At 47.7% G+C, this 14,518-nt stretch overlaps 5 protein-coding genes across 5 annotated transcripts; 1 reads left to right on the top strand and 4 right to left on the bottom strand.

The window, feature by feature from the left end:
* Positions 1-557: 557 nt before the first annotated feature.
* Positions 558-1,367, bottom strand: Aspvir_002765 (protein kinase family protein; the record flags this gene model as incomplete). The annotated part of the gene is made up of 1 exon (XM_043274361.1): positions 558-1,367. One exon carries the CDS (start codon positions 1,365-1,367, stop codon positions 558-560), a length of 810 nt encoding a protein of 269 aa, XP_043130296.1.
* A 3,291-nt stretch (positions 1,368-4,658) lies between these two features.
* Aspvir_002764 (uncharacterized protein) lies at positions 4,659-6,108 on the bottom strand (the record flags this gene model as incomplete). The annotated part of the gene is made up of 2 exons (XM_043274360.1): positions 4,659-5,918; positions 5,974-6,108. 2 exons carry the CDS (start codon positions 6,106-6,108, stop codon positions 4,659-4,661), a joined length of 1,395 nt encoding a protein of 464 aa, XP_043130295.1.
* Positions 6,109-8,020: 1,912 nt separating this feature from the next.
* Aspvir_002763 (Fig1 domain-containing protein) lies at positions 8,021-8,940 on the top strand (the record flags this gene model as incomplete). The annotated part of the gene is made up of 3 exons (XM_043274359.1): positions 8,021-8,054; positions 8,110-8,473; positions 8,562-8,940. The coding sequence occupies 3 exons, from the start codon at positions 8,021-8,023 to the stop codon at positions 8,938-8,940; spliced, it is 777 nt and encodes a 258-aa protein (XP_043130294.1).
* An 84-nt stretch (positions 8,941-9,024) lies between these two features.
* Positions 9,025-11,911, bottom strand: Aspvir_002762 (uncharacterized protein; the record flags this gene model as incomplete). Its single annotated transcript, XM_043274358.1, has 2 exons — positions 9,025-10,823; positions 10,879-11,911. The coding sequence occupies 2 exons, from the start codon at positions 11,909-11,911 to the stop codon at positions 9,025-9,027; spliced, it is 2,832 nt and encodes a 943-aa protein (XP_043130293.1).
* Positions 11,912-12,615: 704 nt separating this feature from the next.
* On the bottom strand, positions 12,616-14,142 carry Aspvir_002761 (uncharacterized protein; the record flags this gene model as incomplete). The annotated part of the gene is made up of 5 exons (XM_043274357.1): positions 12,616-12,803; positions 12,870-13,032; positions 13,093-13,388; positions 13,460-13,788; positions 13,835-14,142. 5 exons carry the CDS (start codon positions 14,140-14,142, stop codon positions 12,616-12,618), a joined length of 1,284 nt encoding a protein of 427 aa, XP_043130292.1.
* Between the last annotated feature and the right edge of the window lie 376 nt (positions 14,143-14,518).

The raw sequence follows: 14,518 nt of genomic DNA, 5'->3' as shown, positions 1-14,518 counted from the left end.
TGTAACTCCTCTAGACCACCCCTCAACTAACATCAACGTCAACCAGCCGCACAAAATAGTGCCACCTGCTTGAGGAGTAGTCTCATTTGACTCCGAAAATGCTGGTTGGCCCTTAACCCTCCCTACGCGCTAAACCATGCCATCTAATTGGCGTGACGGAAAGTTACCTGGCACCTTTTTGACTTGGAAATGGGCTGACTACTCTCAGTTTTGCTCCTGTGGAAAAAGGTAACCAAGATATCCTTCGCTGAAGCATGATCGAGACCAGAATCATTTTCCTTTCACCCCTTTCCCTCTGACTTGGAACTTGTGGAAAGAAACGCTCCTGTGCTTTCCGCTCAGACAACAAACATTCCATAGTACTAGTTTTGGGCCCACGTTCCTTTCATCTAACCAGTCCGACCCTCTTTGTATCGGTCGAGTACGAGGTCTGCAAGTTAATTTGTAGGTAACTAATAACGACTAAGAGGGAAGATCATAGGCATTTTATGGATATCCCAGAGAGGCTAGCCAGTTTATTCTGCGACAACCTGATGTAAGCGAGCCTTCCAGCCAAGTTATGTACATCCAGTGTCTGACAAAGCCATTCTGACAGACTCGAGGTCTTGAACTAAGTCACTGGCAGATTCATATTCTTTGAGCCAGCATTTGAGAGTAATTTCACTGCAAACATGTACATCCTGTGGGAACTGCTGCTTCGCAAACCTATCGTTGACCTTTTCATACCATCCGTCTTCCCCATCAACAATGTCGGGAAACACAGGGTGGCCCATCATGATAAAGTAGATAGTGCAACCCAATGCAAAGAGATCTGTTTTTGTGTCTGCCTCAAACGGATCCTCTCGGGGGCAATAGAATCTGCAAGGTTCGCCGCTGCCTCCATCGAGGAGCACAGTGCCATTCTCTGATAAGTGCTTCCCTTGGAAGTCAGACAGTTTGAGATGGAACTCCTCATCGAGAAGGAAGTTTGCGGGCTGAATGTCGCAATGAAGTACTCCCCTACTATGGATCCATGCAACTGCCTCAGCTGCCTCCTGGCACCAGGATAACCTCTGCTGGAGTGACGGCGGGGAGTCGACCGATTCGAGGATATAGTCAGCCAAATTTCCATTTATAGCACGCTCCAAGTAAAGCCCGCTATTCGAGAACCTCTTCAATCCTATGATCCGTCGATGGTGTCCCACGACCTCGAGAAGCTTCCTTTCCACTTCAAGCCGGCTCATGTCTCCACCATGGGCGAGAGGATATTTCAAAACAGTGGATGCGTCGACTTCTCCAATGAACGCACTGCTTCCTGACGCAATCACCCGCTGGACTTCAGGGGGAGAGTACTGCTGGTATACCACAATTTCGGCCTCGTGCAGCATTCTGGGGGCGGGGCAAGGATGATGGGATGAGAAAGGCTCTGAATGGGAACGCGACGAAGAATCAATAGGAGAAAGGTGGTCCCTCTGGTAGGACAGAAGAGAAGGTGATTTCCAGAGCAAAGACGTGGGCTTCCGACCCGGGTGCCCATTTGGGCCTCAGCTGCCAAGAAAGCCCAACCTGGAAAGGTTAAATCCGATTTGTCTTGGCACTTTTACTTGAACGCCGAAGGCCATATCTGTCGCATATCCGGACAAGACCGATTCGCAATATACCTGAGATAATTGACTGAGTTCTATAATGGCGACATTTGGTGACCCCAAATAATTATAGCAACTGAAACAGCCTTCGCATTCGCATAACCAGCATAGGGAAACCTAATCTAATAGGGAAAACCTATATCAAGGCTGATACCAATATCACAGAGAGACAGCTTCGGTAACGAGAGATGTTTTAGATACAGCGAATGGCCCAATATCATTGCAAACTGCGAACAGTGAAGTTGTGTCCTAACATGACGCAGAGAACCCCACACAGTATCCCTTACACCGATGCCTAGAAAATTATTTTAGTGTGATTCTGTGCATCTAAGCCAATTGGTCATAAGGTAGAAATTAGTGTATTTTACCTTTTGTATTAATATTCTGACCAATCAGCTTATATACACCGAATCACACTAAAATAATTTTCTAGGCATCGGTGTAAGGGATAGCAAGGAATGTGTACCGAACGAAATTTGCAGCTTCCGGGCGCGATTCAGGTGCCAGGGAAGGCTTGGCTGCCATCTAAAATGGTTAGTGTGGGATTATCACCAGAAGAAATTATCCTAGCATACCTCGATCAAGATTAACATTTTGGGCATATATGACCAGGAACTCGGACCATCGACGTTGCGAGGTATACATCTCTGTATCCTGTGCATGTGCTGCCACCTGGCTTACTACATTGAACCATTGCGTACTCCATTATTTCGTGTTTCGGGGTAGCAGTGCAATGCTGGTATATCTTGCGGGTGATGCGTCGCTCACAGCCACATGCCATGGTGGTTTTGCTCTGAATGACTAAACTGGGCGGGGACTGAAGATGGACAGTGAATAGGAGCTGTTGATAGAATGTTTTAGAGCAAGGGCGTCGCGATGGAAAAGTTCGAGCTCATTGTGACGCCTTTATATAGATATTTTTTCTCCAGTTAAAGAAGTTGTAAATCCCCGATAGATTGCCCAGAGAGCTGCTTACATGTCCATTGCATGGACGAAACTGTTTCTACTCGCCAGTTTCTCTGCTTGACACCACTTTTCTTGTGGACAACATCACTTTGCACTGGTGCGTCACTTGGACTATACGAACGGAGCGAAAATCGGTTGGCACCACTAACTATACCATAAATTACCTATTTCCAACCGAAAAATTAAATTTCAGATTTGCTTACTGTACGAGTTGGCCGTGGTGTCAAGAGTAATAAATTCCTACCGCCAATTGGAACGTGTAGCGGATTTAGATTCCCCTGCGGGAAGGGAAATACACCTATACCATTGGCCGCGTCCAGACACCCATTATCTAGATGATTCAGAATAATTGCGCCCCATTGCTTGAGAGAATCTATTCCCCTCACTTTTCCTTTCTAGGTTGTGATTTTCCGGCGCTATTGAAACAGGGCACAAATATCTGCAGATATTTATAACATAGTACATTGGCGATAGCAATCAGCCACATCACATTTATTAGTCCCATTTTGTTCACCCGTCGAACGTATCATGCGTGGATCCACCCGGAATCAACCATGGTTAGTCCACCCATGGATAAATTTTGTCTTCTCAGCTGGTCATACTTTACTGGAGGTACAATTTCTAAAAGCCCTAAATCATGCGAATACATCCCATACCGGAGACTTCTGATATTTAACTAGTCAGTATTGCGGAGTAGACATGTAACGCCGCTGGCACTGATGTGATACGGCCGGTACCTATCAACCAGTTAATTCCTATGTGTGACTCACTCTCCAGTCTACGAAGGAAATGCATCGTTCTAAGTGATAGCTTCAAAATATGGCGATTAGATGCACCTGGGGGTTGGGTGGGCTGCTAGGGATAATGGAGATACATAACATAACGCAATGAAGTACCTATAAAGTCAATGAGATACTCTGTGGGCTCAGCGCCTCCCTCACATATTACACATGGTGATTTGCCTTTACCGGGCTAGGAATCGAGATGGCTATTATTGATATTATCACATCCTGCATAGGGCCTTTTAGGGCATTGAGGGAGCATGCCCATACGCATCATGGTATAATATCAGTCTTACCCAAATCAGGTCAGATAAAGGCTAATCTGAGAAGGCGGAGATTTAGCGCATAGTTCCTGTGCTCTATAGCTGCTAAATTTGTATTCCAGAGCCTAAGCAAGCGGCTGCAGCTTCGCCAGCAATTAGGTAGGAAATAGTCTCTGCATGGACTGGAAAGGGCACCTTATGGCTGACTTTCAAAGTTGTATTCCGAAGGATCTGTGATAGGTATCACCCATACCATATACAAGGGCCTTTGAAGTTGGCTAGATTCTGAGCCATTGTTATCAGAGATGGCCAAGAGGTGCCTTGTACGTTGGACTATCAAGAGTTAACCAAGTGCAAAAAGGGTGTTGAGGCCCTTGCTGAATTCAGCCCATCATGGTGATCACTCTGGTAATGAGGTGTGGTCTAAGACATATAATGTTTCAGGAAGTGAGCTCCTAAAATTAAAAACTAGAAATTTATTACCGTGTGTGTGGAGAAAGAGTACCACAGCATGTTCAGTCTCCTAACCATAACTAAAGTTATTGACAATGTATGTGAAGCTTCCTAATAAACTTTCTTAAATGGTCACCGAGGTCCATTACCTTACTATAGGTGCCCTTCTTGCCTAATTAGATGCAGTTGGTTTCGCAGGTCAGCCCTTCGCAGTGGTAAAGACGGCCTCCCTCAGCTAGGCAAGAAACATGTTCCAGTGGCAACTGGCAACAGCTAATGAAGCCCACAGTCTTCCAATCCTGGTGAATGCGGTCTCCACGTTGCCAATCCATGAATGTTCAGAGCTCACCTTTACTCACCTGCACTCACCTATACTCACACTATGGTTTAGTGGCTCTCACCCCCTAAAGCAGCAGGCATTTAAGGGCGCATTTAGCTTCTGGCCGGGTTAATAACACTGGCTTAAGTATGGCTAAGCAGACTGGAAGCCCTATTTTCCACGCCTTGTGGTCATATATGAGCTAGATTTGTAGGAAGCCCTACTTATATCGCACGTGAAAAGACGATCACTAGGATACTTCTGCTAACACTAGGCCGGCAGGATCCTGCTTTATCAACTTGTTGAGGAGAGCATCATTCTTGTATGTCTCAAGAGTCTTCTCTTTCCAAGCATCCCATTCCAAGTCCCCATCGACATTGATGGCTTTCCGGAGGCCCTGGAAGAGGCCGAGGAACCCCTTCCAATCAGCAAGGTCATACCCACAGCAGAATTCAAAACGGTGAAGGATCCGCCCGTTTCTCACAGCTTCGGCAAGATCAAGATGACCTTTATCCTCAAATGATTGCGCCAATGCCAGTTCGTCCTCCCCGGGGTGGTTGATCCCATCATAGAAATCAGCAACAGGAAGAAGCAAAATGGGGGAATTGAAAGCTGCAGCTTTCGAATCCGTATGTGCCCATTCCCAGTCGACAACCCCTGTTATATTGGAATCATCGTCAACGAGGATATGGTCACCTTTGTCATCCGCATGCTTCAAATAGAACTGGGTGGTTTCAGCTTTAGCAGGTACAATGTGGGAAACAGCATCCAAGAGGAAGCGATGGATCAGGAATGCATCAATTGCTCGATCAGCATATGCCTCTCCCCTGATGATGAGATCTAGGGTTAATTGTATGCTTGAGACGACATATTCTTCGCGAGAGATGAAGGGACCAAGAGGTCGCATCTGTGAGTCCACATAGTCCGTCAACGATTCCCTTGCAAAAGGCCCCACGTGATCAGTGCCGGGCTGGTCTAGAGAGCCCATGGAGTCAAATGGAAATGCTTTGAGTTCGATGTAAATGTCTGCTAGCTGGCTGATAATCTTCTTCCTCTGTTCTGGACTTGTCAGAGACCACCGTAACGACTTCCCAGGCAATTTCTCCATAAGGATATACTCGACGCCGGTAGGATTCGCTTGCTCAAAGTTATAATCAAGTACTCTCGGAGATGGAATGTTTGTCTTGCTTAGAAACTGAAGCGTTGCGACTTCGCTTCGCATAATGTAGCGTCGAAGATCTGGCGGCGGTGACGTGGCATTGAATCTTCGAATGCGCGCCAGCCAGCTGATTCCGTCTTCAAACTGGATTTCGATATGATAATTCATGCCGCCCATCACCGAGGTACGCTTTGCATGATCATACTGAAGTGGCTGCGGTAAAGAGCAGGGAACACCGTTGCGCAAATGGCTTGCTTGAGCGAGGAGTGCTGGGATGTTGATTTTGTTCAACAGTCTTGTGATCTCCTTCTGCTCTGCTTTTTGAGCGATAGGGTCGTATAGCCGCTCATCCTAATAACCAACAGTTAAATAATACTTCGTGTAATGAGGACCATATTTTACTCACTTCCCAACTAGGGCAGCTATGATATTTTGAGCTAAGATGTTGGGCGCAGAGATGGCGATCACAAATGATGCATTGCCCATATGTGCGAACAAATGGGTTGCTGCAGTTTTCAAAATCACAATTCCACATGGCCATGGCAGGCGTCTCTGCAGTTGGTTAGCTGTGATACAAGGTAAGGACTAAGGGATAGAAAGCATAGACTGTTTGGAATCTACGCGTTTATCATGTGACCTTATCCCATCCCCACATGAGAACATCAATAAACAAATAGGAATATGTCAACAAGTAGTTACGCCAGATTTTATCATAGGGAAAGTATAGTAGAGCATACCACTAGTGCCCATCCATTAAAAGATGTGATGACCATGCATTAGCAGCCGCACGTCCCTCTTGGAATGCTTCCTAGTAGCTAATTCACTAGACAGTGTCACCCCATTCTCCAAACTCTGATTTTAGCTTGTTGTCCGTCCCAAAGAGAAGTATAAAGGTTCTGACTCTACCCCCTCAAGAGACAGTCAGTCCACTTCGTCACTTCCCTGTGCGATAACCACATCTGCAAATTTCCTCTTTACAAAATTGTCTCACTATAAATATTAATCCATCCTCATCAACCATCAAAATGCCAAGTCCTGCCATCAGGTGTGTCAAAGAGGGCTGTAATAACTGGGCTGAGAGCGGATCAAGATATTGTGCAGCTCGTAAGTACACTCTTGAATAATCCACTATTCTGTGATGTAATTGACCACAATTATAGATAAATAACAAGATTCTACGCCAGCTCTGATAGTGCCACACCTTACACAGCATCAAGCAAGGGAGCGTGATGGGTTGAAGTGAATGCACAATCAGATACAGTACTGTCTGAGGACGACTGAGAATCATTCATGGTCATTTAGTGTACACTGAATAGGATGATAGTGGTGGCTACAGTATCAATATCACAATATTATGCAGTATGCTTATTCTCCAGTACATCATCTAAGGGTACATATCAGTGTTAGTTAAATAGAATGTGCTGTGAAGCATACTGGGGATTATGGCGAGCATGTCCGCACTATAGTCAGCTTCTCATCAAAGGTTAATTCTTGGACAGGTGATCTAAAGAGGGTTCGAAAAATGGTTCCAATGTAACCACATCAATACAATTGGATTTACAGGGACTGTTGCGATTTCAGGTGGCTCTCATCGCGGCTTTCATCGGAGCTGGCTCTCCTTTCCTTTCTGGGACTTTCACCAACAGCCAGATGATTGGACTTTGTTTTCTAGGAGTATTGTTGGGTCTGGCCAATCAGTCTGTAGTACTTTATTGATCTTCAGCCTTGCATCAGGTCTACACAGCAACAATGGAGGCTAGGTAGTTCCCAAGTCGATCTTGAGATTTAGTCTCGTCCCAGCCGGAAAAGTGTAGGTATGTTAGGCCCTATGATTGCGGACTTAGGCAAAGGAATGTTTCTGACCAAGTCGCAGTGAGCCTTTTAGCTGGAGTAATGTAGAATTAATTAGTTTAAAATATACTAATTAAATCCTTAAATCCGTATATCAGCCTCCCCAGACTTTCCGGGGCTAGCCTTGCTTTGCTAAAAGGTAAGTCCTAGGCCTAAGGCGTCGGAACTGTCAAGATTAAGTTGACAAGAGTATGATTTATGGCTATAACAAGAATTATTGGAGGACAATGATTGGGGTGACAGCTGCTTAGCTCCTGGGAAAATTGGATCCAACCCCTCCTTATTGCTGACTCTCAGCTAATGTAGCTAAACTAGAGAAGAAAAAGCACATATAACTAAGCGGCTTGATGAAGTGTCACCCGTCCTGCTTCACTTTCGCACTTTATCCCTTTATTCTATAATCTATGTATCAATAAATGGTCGAATACACGAGATACCTCTCTGCTGCATCCATCACCTGAACCATCCCATAAAATGAGATTCCAAACCGTCATCTTTTATAGTATGAGACTACCTTAGTCTTCACAAGACATCCTGTGTGCGGGGTCAGGCTGACAGAGAGTTCAGGATGGATTCCCATGATCGGGTACCACCATGTTATAATGGTCGTCTGTTCAATTACAATCATCCTTCTATGTAAGACTCAGTGCACTGTTTGTTTAATTCCTGAATGCTTTACTCACAATCCCAGCTATTCTTCTCGCCGGATGCACCTCCTCCAACGGCCTGAGCAATGTGTATTTGGTTTCCCTGCAGTACAGAAATGCCAGCGCCTCGGTCTCTGATGATCCCGTGCTGGTAAACCCAGGCATTGCAGAAAAAGTATACAATGTCTCGCACGGCAATAGCACGATTCGGGAAGTGCGCGCAGGGTACATGGGTCTCTGTTTGACCCTCAGCAACGGCGCGCGACTGTGTTCTGGCAGTGCGGCGGCGCTGGCTAGTATGGTCAAGGCGGAGGGGATACAGAGCAACGACACTGGCGCTGCTGACCCGCTGAATCTAATTTGGATTGCGCAGAATTTCAAAGAGAAGATAGTTTTTGATGGGTTGATGTAAGTTGCGGTATTCGTCTTCCCATAGTTATCGCTTGTCTACGTAGGGACGTTTTATAGGCCTAGAGTGTGAAGCTAAGATGAACAGATTCATCGCTGTTGTCTTGACCTTCCTGTGCTTTATTCTCCTGGCGACATTCCCAGGATGGCACGAAGAAATCGACGAGAATGGGTCGGACCGCGAAGTCAAGCCCTTCCCTTCCCAGACGGTGATGCAGGCTACACTGGGTTTGAGTGCGCTGGGGTTTATGTTCGGTTTGGTCTCCATTCTCTGGCAGCATGTTAATAGTAGTGCTGCGGGGACCATGTCCGAAAGTCTCACCTATGGGGCCATCGAGGGCCAGGTGGGCACGGCGGCGATGATTCTTGGATGGGCTGCTGTGGTCTGCTTGGGAATTATTGCCCTGGCATTGCTGATTATGATCCTGAGTATTCGAATGCTTGCCAAGTTGACTGAGGACGACTAGGACTTTCGGGTTTAGATATTTTGATATGTATTTGAGCTGAGGGAATTGAGAACAAGAGCACTATAAGACGGGACGTTTCCCAGGCTATGAAGGATTATGGCTACGCTGAGAGTGGCTGCTCGTGGGCTGTATGACTGCCTCTTCAGAGAGGGAAGTCGCATACGAAGCATGCGAAGCATACGAATACGAAGCAGAAGCGTAACTCTCCCCTGTATCGGAAGATACAGTCCTAGACCTAGAAAATAAGACCCTCAATCCAAGAAATACGACAAAGGGCAGCAAAATAACCAGGATGGCTGCAGTCAGGCCGGCTTTAATACCCGACGCCAGTGGTCGTGTCCAGATCAATGCTAGCGGTATTGCGACAAAGGCTGCTATTCCAAGGACCCAGAGAAGCAACGAGCGCGTTGTTGCGGGAATACGCCTCAGCAGGCGCGTAACGAGTCTCGGGAAAGCAGAGCGAAATTTGGGATCGGACCTTCGCCAGTAGGGTACACCCACAAGGCCTAGGAGGGCAAGTATGATTACAAAGGTAACTGCGCCCTGCACACCTCGGTCGATATCACGGGTCCAGAGCACGGCGATAGGTGCTACTGCAGCAGTGCCGATAAGCAGGGTGAAACTGACTGGGAACCCGACCACCCTCCATAACTCGATCCCAGCCCTACGGCCCTTCCTGCCTATCCAGGACCAGGTTGCTTTGATGCTCCGCTCAAGTGCGCTCCCGAACCATTGCAAGAGTAACAGCATCGACAGAGACCGTACTTGCACCGGAAGACCGTGTTGCTCCGCGTAGCGTCTAACATCCTGCTTCACGCTCTGCTTCAGATTTCCCAGCCATTGACTGCGCATTGTGAGTCGCATTAGGTATGCGAACGTGGTCACGGTAATGGCAACAACGAAGAAGTTCCACAGCGGGGCCGAGTCTTTAAATGGTTCGATCTGCATCCCAAAAATAGATGCTGAAAACGATAGCGGAATGAAGAGAAATGCCAGCTCGGTGAGGCGCGTGACGGCGTGCGCTTCGTCGATGGAGCGTCGACTGTCCAGGAGACCCATATTGGATGTCAAGGACGAAGACGCGTGCCGGAGTCTGGTGAGCATCTGATCGATCTCCCGGAAGAGATCTGCCACGTTTCTTATAATGCCTGGGTTGTCGTCGGACGTTGCTGCAGCTGTATCGGCTGGAAATGCGAAACCAAAGAAAGCCACAAAGCTCTTGGTTGATGTTTTGAGTTCCAACAGCTCTCGCTCAGCTTTACTGATGAGCTGCCGCCATAATGCCAGTCGATCTTCCATCTTCGTGTCGTCGAGAATATCGACCTCCATGTCGCTTAGGATCTGGTTGAGCACCCGGAGCAAGGTTGAGGTGTCTTGGCCAATGATCTCAAACAAGATATCTAGTACATTTACGGGCGCCGTATGTTCCCCAGGTATATCTTCCACTGCCTGCCGAGTGGACCTCGTCTCGCTGAGTTCCTCCTGGAGCGTGCTCAGCGCATCGCCTGTCAGAAGGGCCTTCTCCAGATCAATTGTAATGGCCTTTCGGGGAGCCATCTGCTTGACTAAAACCTGGAAGCTCGTCTTTACGTTCACCTTCCTCCTATCAACTTCTGGTCTGCGTCGCCTGAGCAGCCAGTCCAATACCGGACGCGGTGTCTCCTCTCGCCGTGGGTTCTCGATCGGAATCGCAAAACCCTCGGCCGTGCCATCGCCCTCGATTATCAGCACTGGTCTAGTTCCTATTCCATCGTTATTTCCTGTACCATGATGATCATCACGATCATCACGATCGCCAGGTTCGACCATAGTCATTTTCGGGATCCGAAGTGTCAGATCGTGGCTGACGCTGATCGTCGGTAGAGGATCAAGCAACACGATAACTCCAATTCCAGTCAGTCTTTCCGGATATCAACTTCAGGGGCCGTAATCGCTCACCAGTTTCATACTCCATATTCTTAGCCTGCTTTCTCCAAATCGACGCCCGTTCTACCAACCCAAACTCGCTCATCTCCTGTGACGTTCCGCGCGGATCAACGCGCAGATCCCACTCGGAGCGAAATATATTCGTCTCGGCTTTGAGACTAATGCTTGAATTGCCGGAGATATACTCTAACCCATCACCCTGCAAATCAAGCAGCTCTTCCCGGTCGCGTTTGGAAAATAACGGTGGACGACGATACACGGGCCGAAACCACTGGATCGACACATACGACTTGTTCAGCCTAGCCGTCTTCCATGACCTCGCCGGTGGATCATCATACTGCGCGCCACCGTAGCCCGAGTTCAACAGGTGCTCCTCGAAGAACTCGGGAGTAATCCCAAACGTCTCCCCCAAGGCATCGATAGTTTCCTTGGACAGATCCTCAACGAGAAACACGCGCCCTTTCAATCCCTCCCGCATGCCGTGGAAGTCAGGGATCATTCGAGCGGTCTCAATCTCCACCCTCGTCGCGGTGTCATCGTCGTAGTACTCGTACAGTATGATGGAGGTGCTCTCCACGCGCGGAAACTTGCGGATATTGCCGTGCTTGATGTGGTCGAATACGTTTTCTGCGCGGTCCAGAACGCGATAGTAGGGTTCACGCGGTGGACGTTTTTCCCTTTTCAGTTCTTTGGCCGCCGGCCGTTGTGCTCGCTGCGGTCCTGGTGACGGCGGCGGTGATGGCGGCAATGGAATAGACCAAGGCTGGATGAAGGTATCGTCGCGATCAATCGCCTCCAGGGATGGCCTCGCTGCATTTCCATCTCTTTCTCCAGGGTCACTGGCCGTGGACGATCCATCGCGAGACTCAGGTAATGGAACTCGCTCAGGGATTCTGTCGAATGTGTCTGAATCGTTTCGCGGAAAGTCATCCAGCCAGATCGGTAGTTTTGGCCGTGGCTTACGCGCCTTTCGGGCAGCGACCCCCGCTTCGGCCTGCTGCTGCTTGATCCATTCCACGGTGTGACGAGATGGTTGCTGAGCCATTGTGATCGGATTGGATTATGCTATGGCTTGCAGCTACTTTTTGCCTCCCTCTCAGGTTGAAGCTCCAGTGTGTACATTATGTGGTGATATTAGACTGTGTTCAGGTGAATGGCTCGGGCAGAGCTGACAATTCGACCGAGAAGTGGAGGTGCATGGCTAGTGTGGGTGAGATGCTGAGTTGGTCAGCTAGCTCATTTTATGGTGGTCAAGACGTCTAACCATAGCAAACATCCAAAGGAAAGCAAATAGACTCTCATTCTCCTGTGAAATGTGAATCCTCAAGTAGCAATATGTGTATTTGCCATTGAGGACAGTATAGGAGTATAGGGGTCGTGGCCCACCCAAAAGAGTTAAATAAATAAATACAGTGTCAAAGCCATCCAAATTTCACAACAACATATTTATGTGCATTTATATGCTTGTTCCATTTACGAAGGAAGTACCTAGGTGAAGATAAAATATATGTATTGACCGTCAAGCACTTAATCCAGATCCCATATAGCGCCTCGTACTTCCTCCGCTGTTAAGATTGTCTATATCCATCATGGACATTAATAATAGCTCAGAGGCATGCTACACAGCGCGAGGCTCCTCTACAGACATACTTCATCACAAGCAACCTGCGTAACTTCTGCTATTGCTGAGTTTGAGTGTATCTTAGATTGTGTCGTAGAGATTACTCGGATCATTGCATCACAATCTCTTCACTTAAACAAACCATGCATTAACCAAGGATCAAACAGGAGTTCGTTTGCAGTGGCCCTGTCCTCTGGTTGCCAACACAGCATTCGGCGGAGGAAACGTAGAAAATCATCTTTTTCGTCACCTTGGAGTCGTTCTTCCAGAGTATCCAGACCATAGTCCGGGACGGGAGCTGCGCCTTTCCATTTGCCTAAATTCATAAGTTAATAACAGTGCCAGGTTATATCTACGTTCTGGAGGGAAATGCTGCACAAACCATTTTTATCCCAGAACTCGAGGCTCTTTTCACTTCGAGCGAGGAATTCAAGAGGCGGATCTCCCAGGACCGCCTGCATCTCGGCGAGATGGTAGCCATCGTCCAACTTTCCTTCAGGATTCCGAGCCCTAAAAAGGTGGCCATGCTCAAATAGATCCCATATCTTGGAGCACTGTCAGTTCCATGATGTGGCAGAAGGCGACTGCATGAATGATTATCTTACCACCATCCCCACATTCCAAATGTCAACTTTATAGTCCCAAGTCATGTTCAAGATGACTTCAGGTGCCCGGTAGATATCCGGCATGATATCGCCTTGTTGCTCGTCAGTTCCCAGCCGAGCCTCGCCCAAATCACAGAGAACTGGGGTCCCATAGGATATAGGAAGTGGTCGTGAAATGTAAATGGTACGAACTTCAAGGGTCTTCCGCGGCACAGGAGCTTCCAATTCCGCTGTCTCAAATTTGGACAGTATGGATTCATCCTTGATACCAAGAAGAACATTATTTGGCTGGAGATCTAGTCATCAATTTCTAAGGTTTAGCTCGTTCTTCGCCGCGAAGCTTCTTGAATGGAATGAAAATACCAACCGGTATGTACAACCCCTGCCTCCGTGTGAAGAAAATCCAGAGCGGCAAGGATATTCCGGATAGTAGTTCTCACCATGGCACTACTCATGACCCCGCCTGGGAGCAGCGGTGCCAGCTGGTCGAGACTGATCCCAAGAGGAGGATGTACCAGACAAGTATGGACACTATGGCCCTCTGATTGCGGAGTCTGGAAGACATCAATCAACGGTCTCAAGCATGACTGACCGGCGTGGTCGGACTGGACAGTGCCTAGATGCTTGTAGATTTCGATCTCGCGATTTACTGATGATGAGGCTGTATAAACCTTTAGTGTCACGTAATGTTGCTCCCTGCTCTGTTAGATTTTTGCCGTAAATAGGGAGGAGCTGCTCCTACAAGAGGTCTCGACACAGCCACACTGTCGCGCTGGATCCATAGCCAAGCTTGCCAACTACCTGGTATCGGTGATTGAACACCTCACCGATGTGGACAGGGTAGAACTTTTCAGGTCTGTAGGTGGGAATTGTCTCCTCTTCAATAGGTATGGAGGGGTCGATGTGATCCCATCCCGAGGTAGGGAAGAGGCGCGGGCCTGAGGGACAGCGAGAAGCAGCGAGGCCGCGCGTGTTGATTCTGAACCGCGGGATAGAAAATGATGTCCGATAAGAGTTTGTCAGTAGGCCGAACAATCGTCTTTTCTCCATTATGCGTTGCTGGATGGCAGGCAGAAGTACCCATCTTCGTCTTGCTTGTTTCATCCGAGGAACTATCGAGCTGGCGTCTCATCTTGTTGAGTCGTTGCGACAAGGTAAGGGATAGGGGTGATGACAGCCAATCAGTTAGCCCGGTCTACTCTGACTACGGCGGACTGAATGTACAAAACCGGCCAAAACTTTTTTTTACTGTTATCTGTTTGTATTACCTATAGCCACTATTTCCACAATAACCCTGAACAGCATGTATACCATATAGTATATACCATATAGTAGGGATATTGAATGCCATCTAGTATTAATATCAAATTGATATCGAATGTCATCTAGTATTGATATCGAATGTCATCTAGTATTGATATCGAAT

The sequence above is a fragment of the Aspergillus viridinutans genome (assembly GCF_018404265.1).
Source record: "Aspergillus viridinutans IFM 47045 DNA, scaffold_12, whole genome shotgun sequence".
NCBI classification, from domain to species: domain Eukaryota; kingdom Fungi; phylum Ascomycota; class Eurotiomycetes; order Eurotiales; family Aspergillaceae; genus Aspergillus; species Aspergillus viridinutans.
The sequence above is the reverse complement of the archived record's forward strand: the minus strand, read 5'-3'. Positions and strand labels throughout refer to the sequence as shown.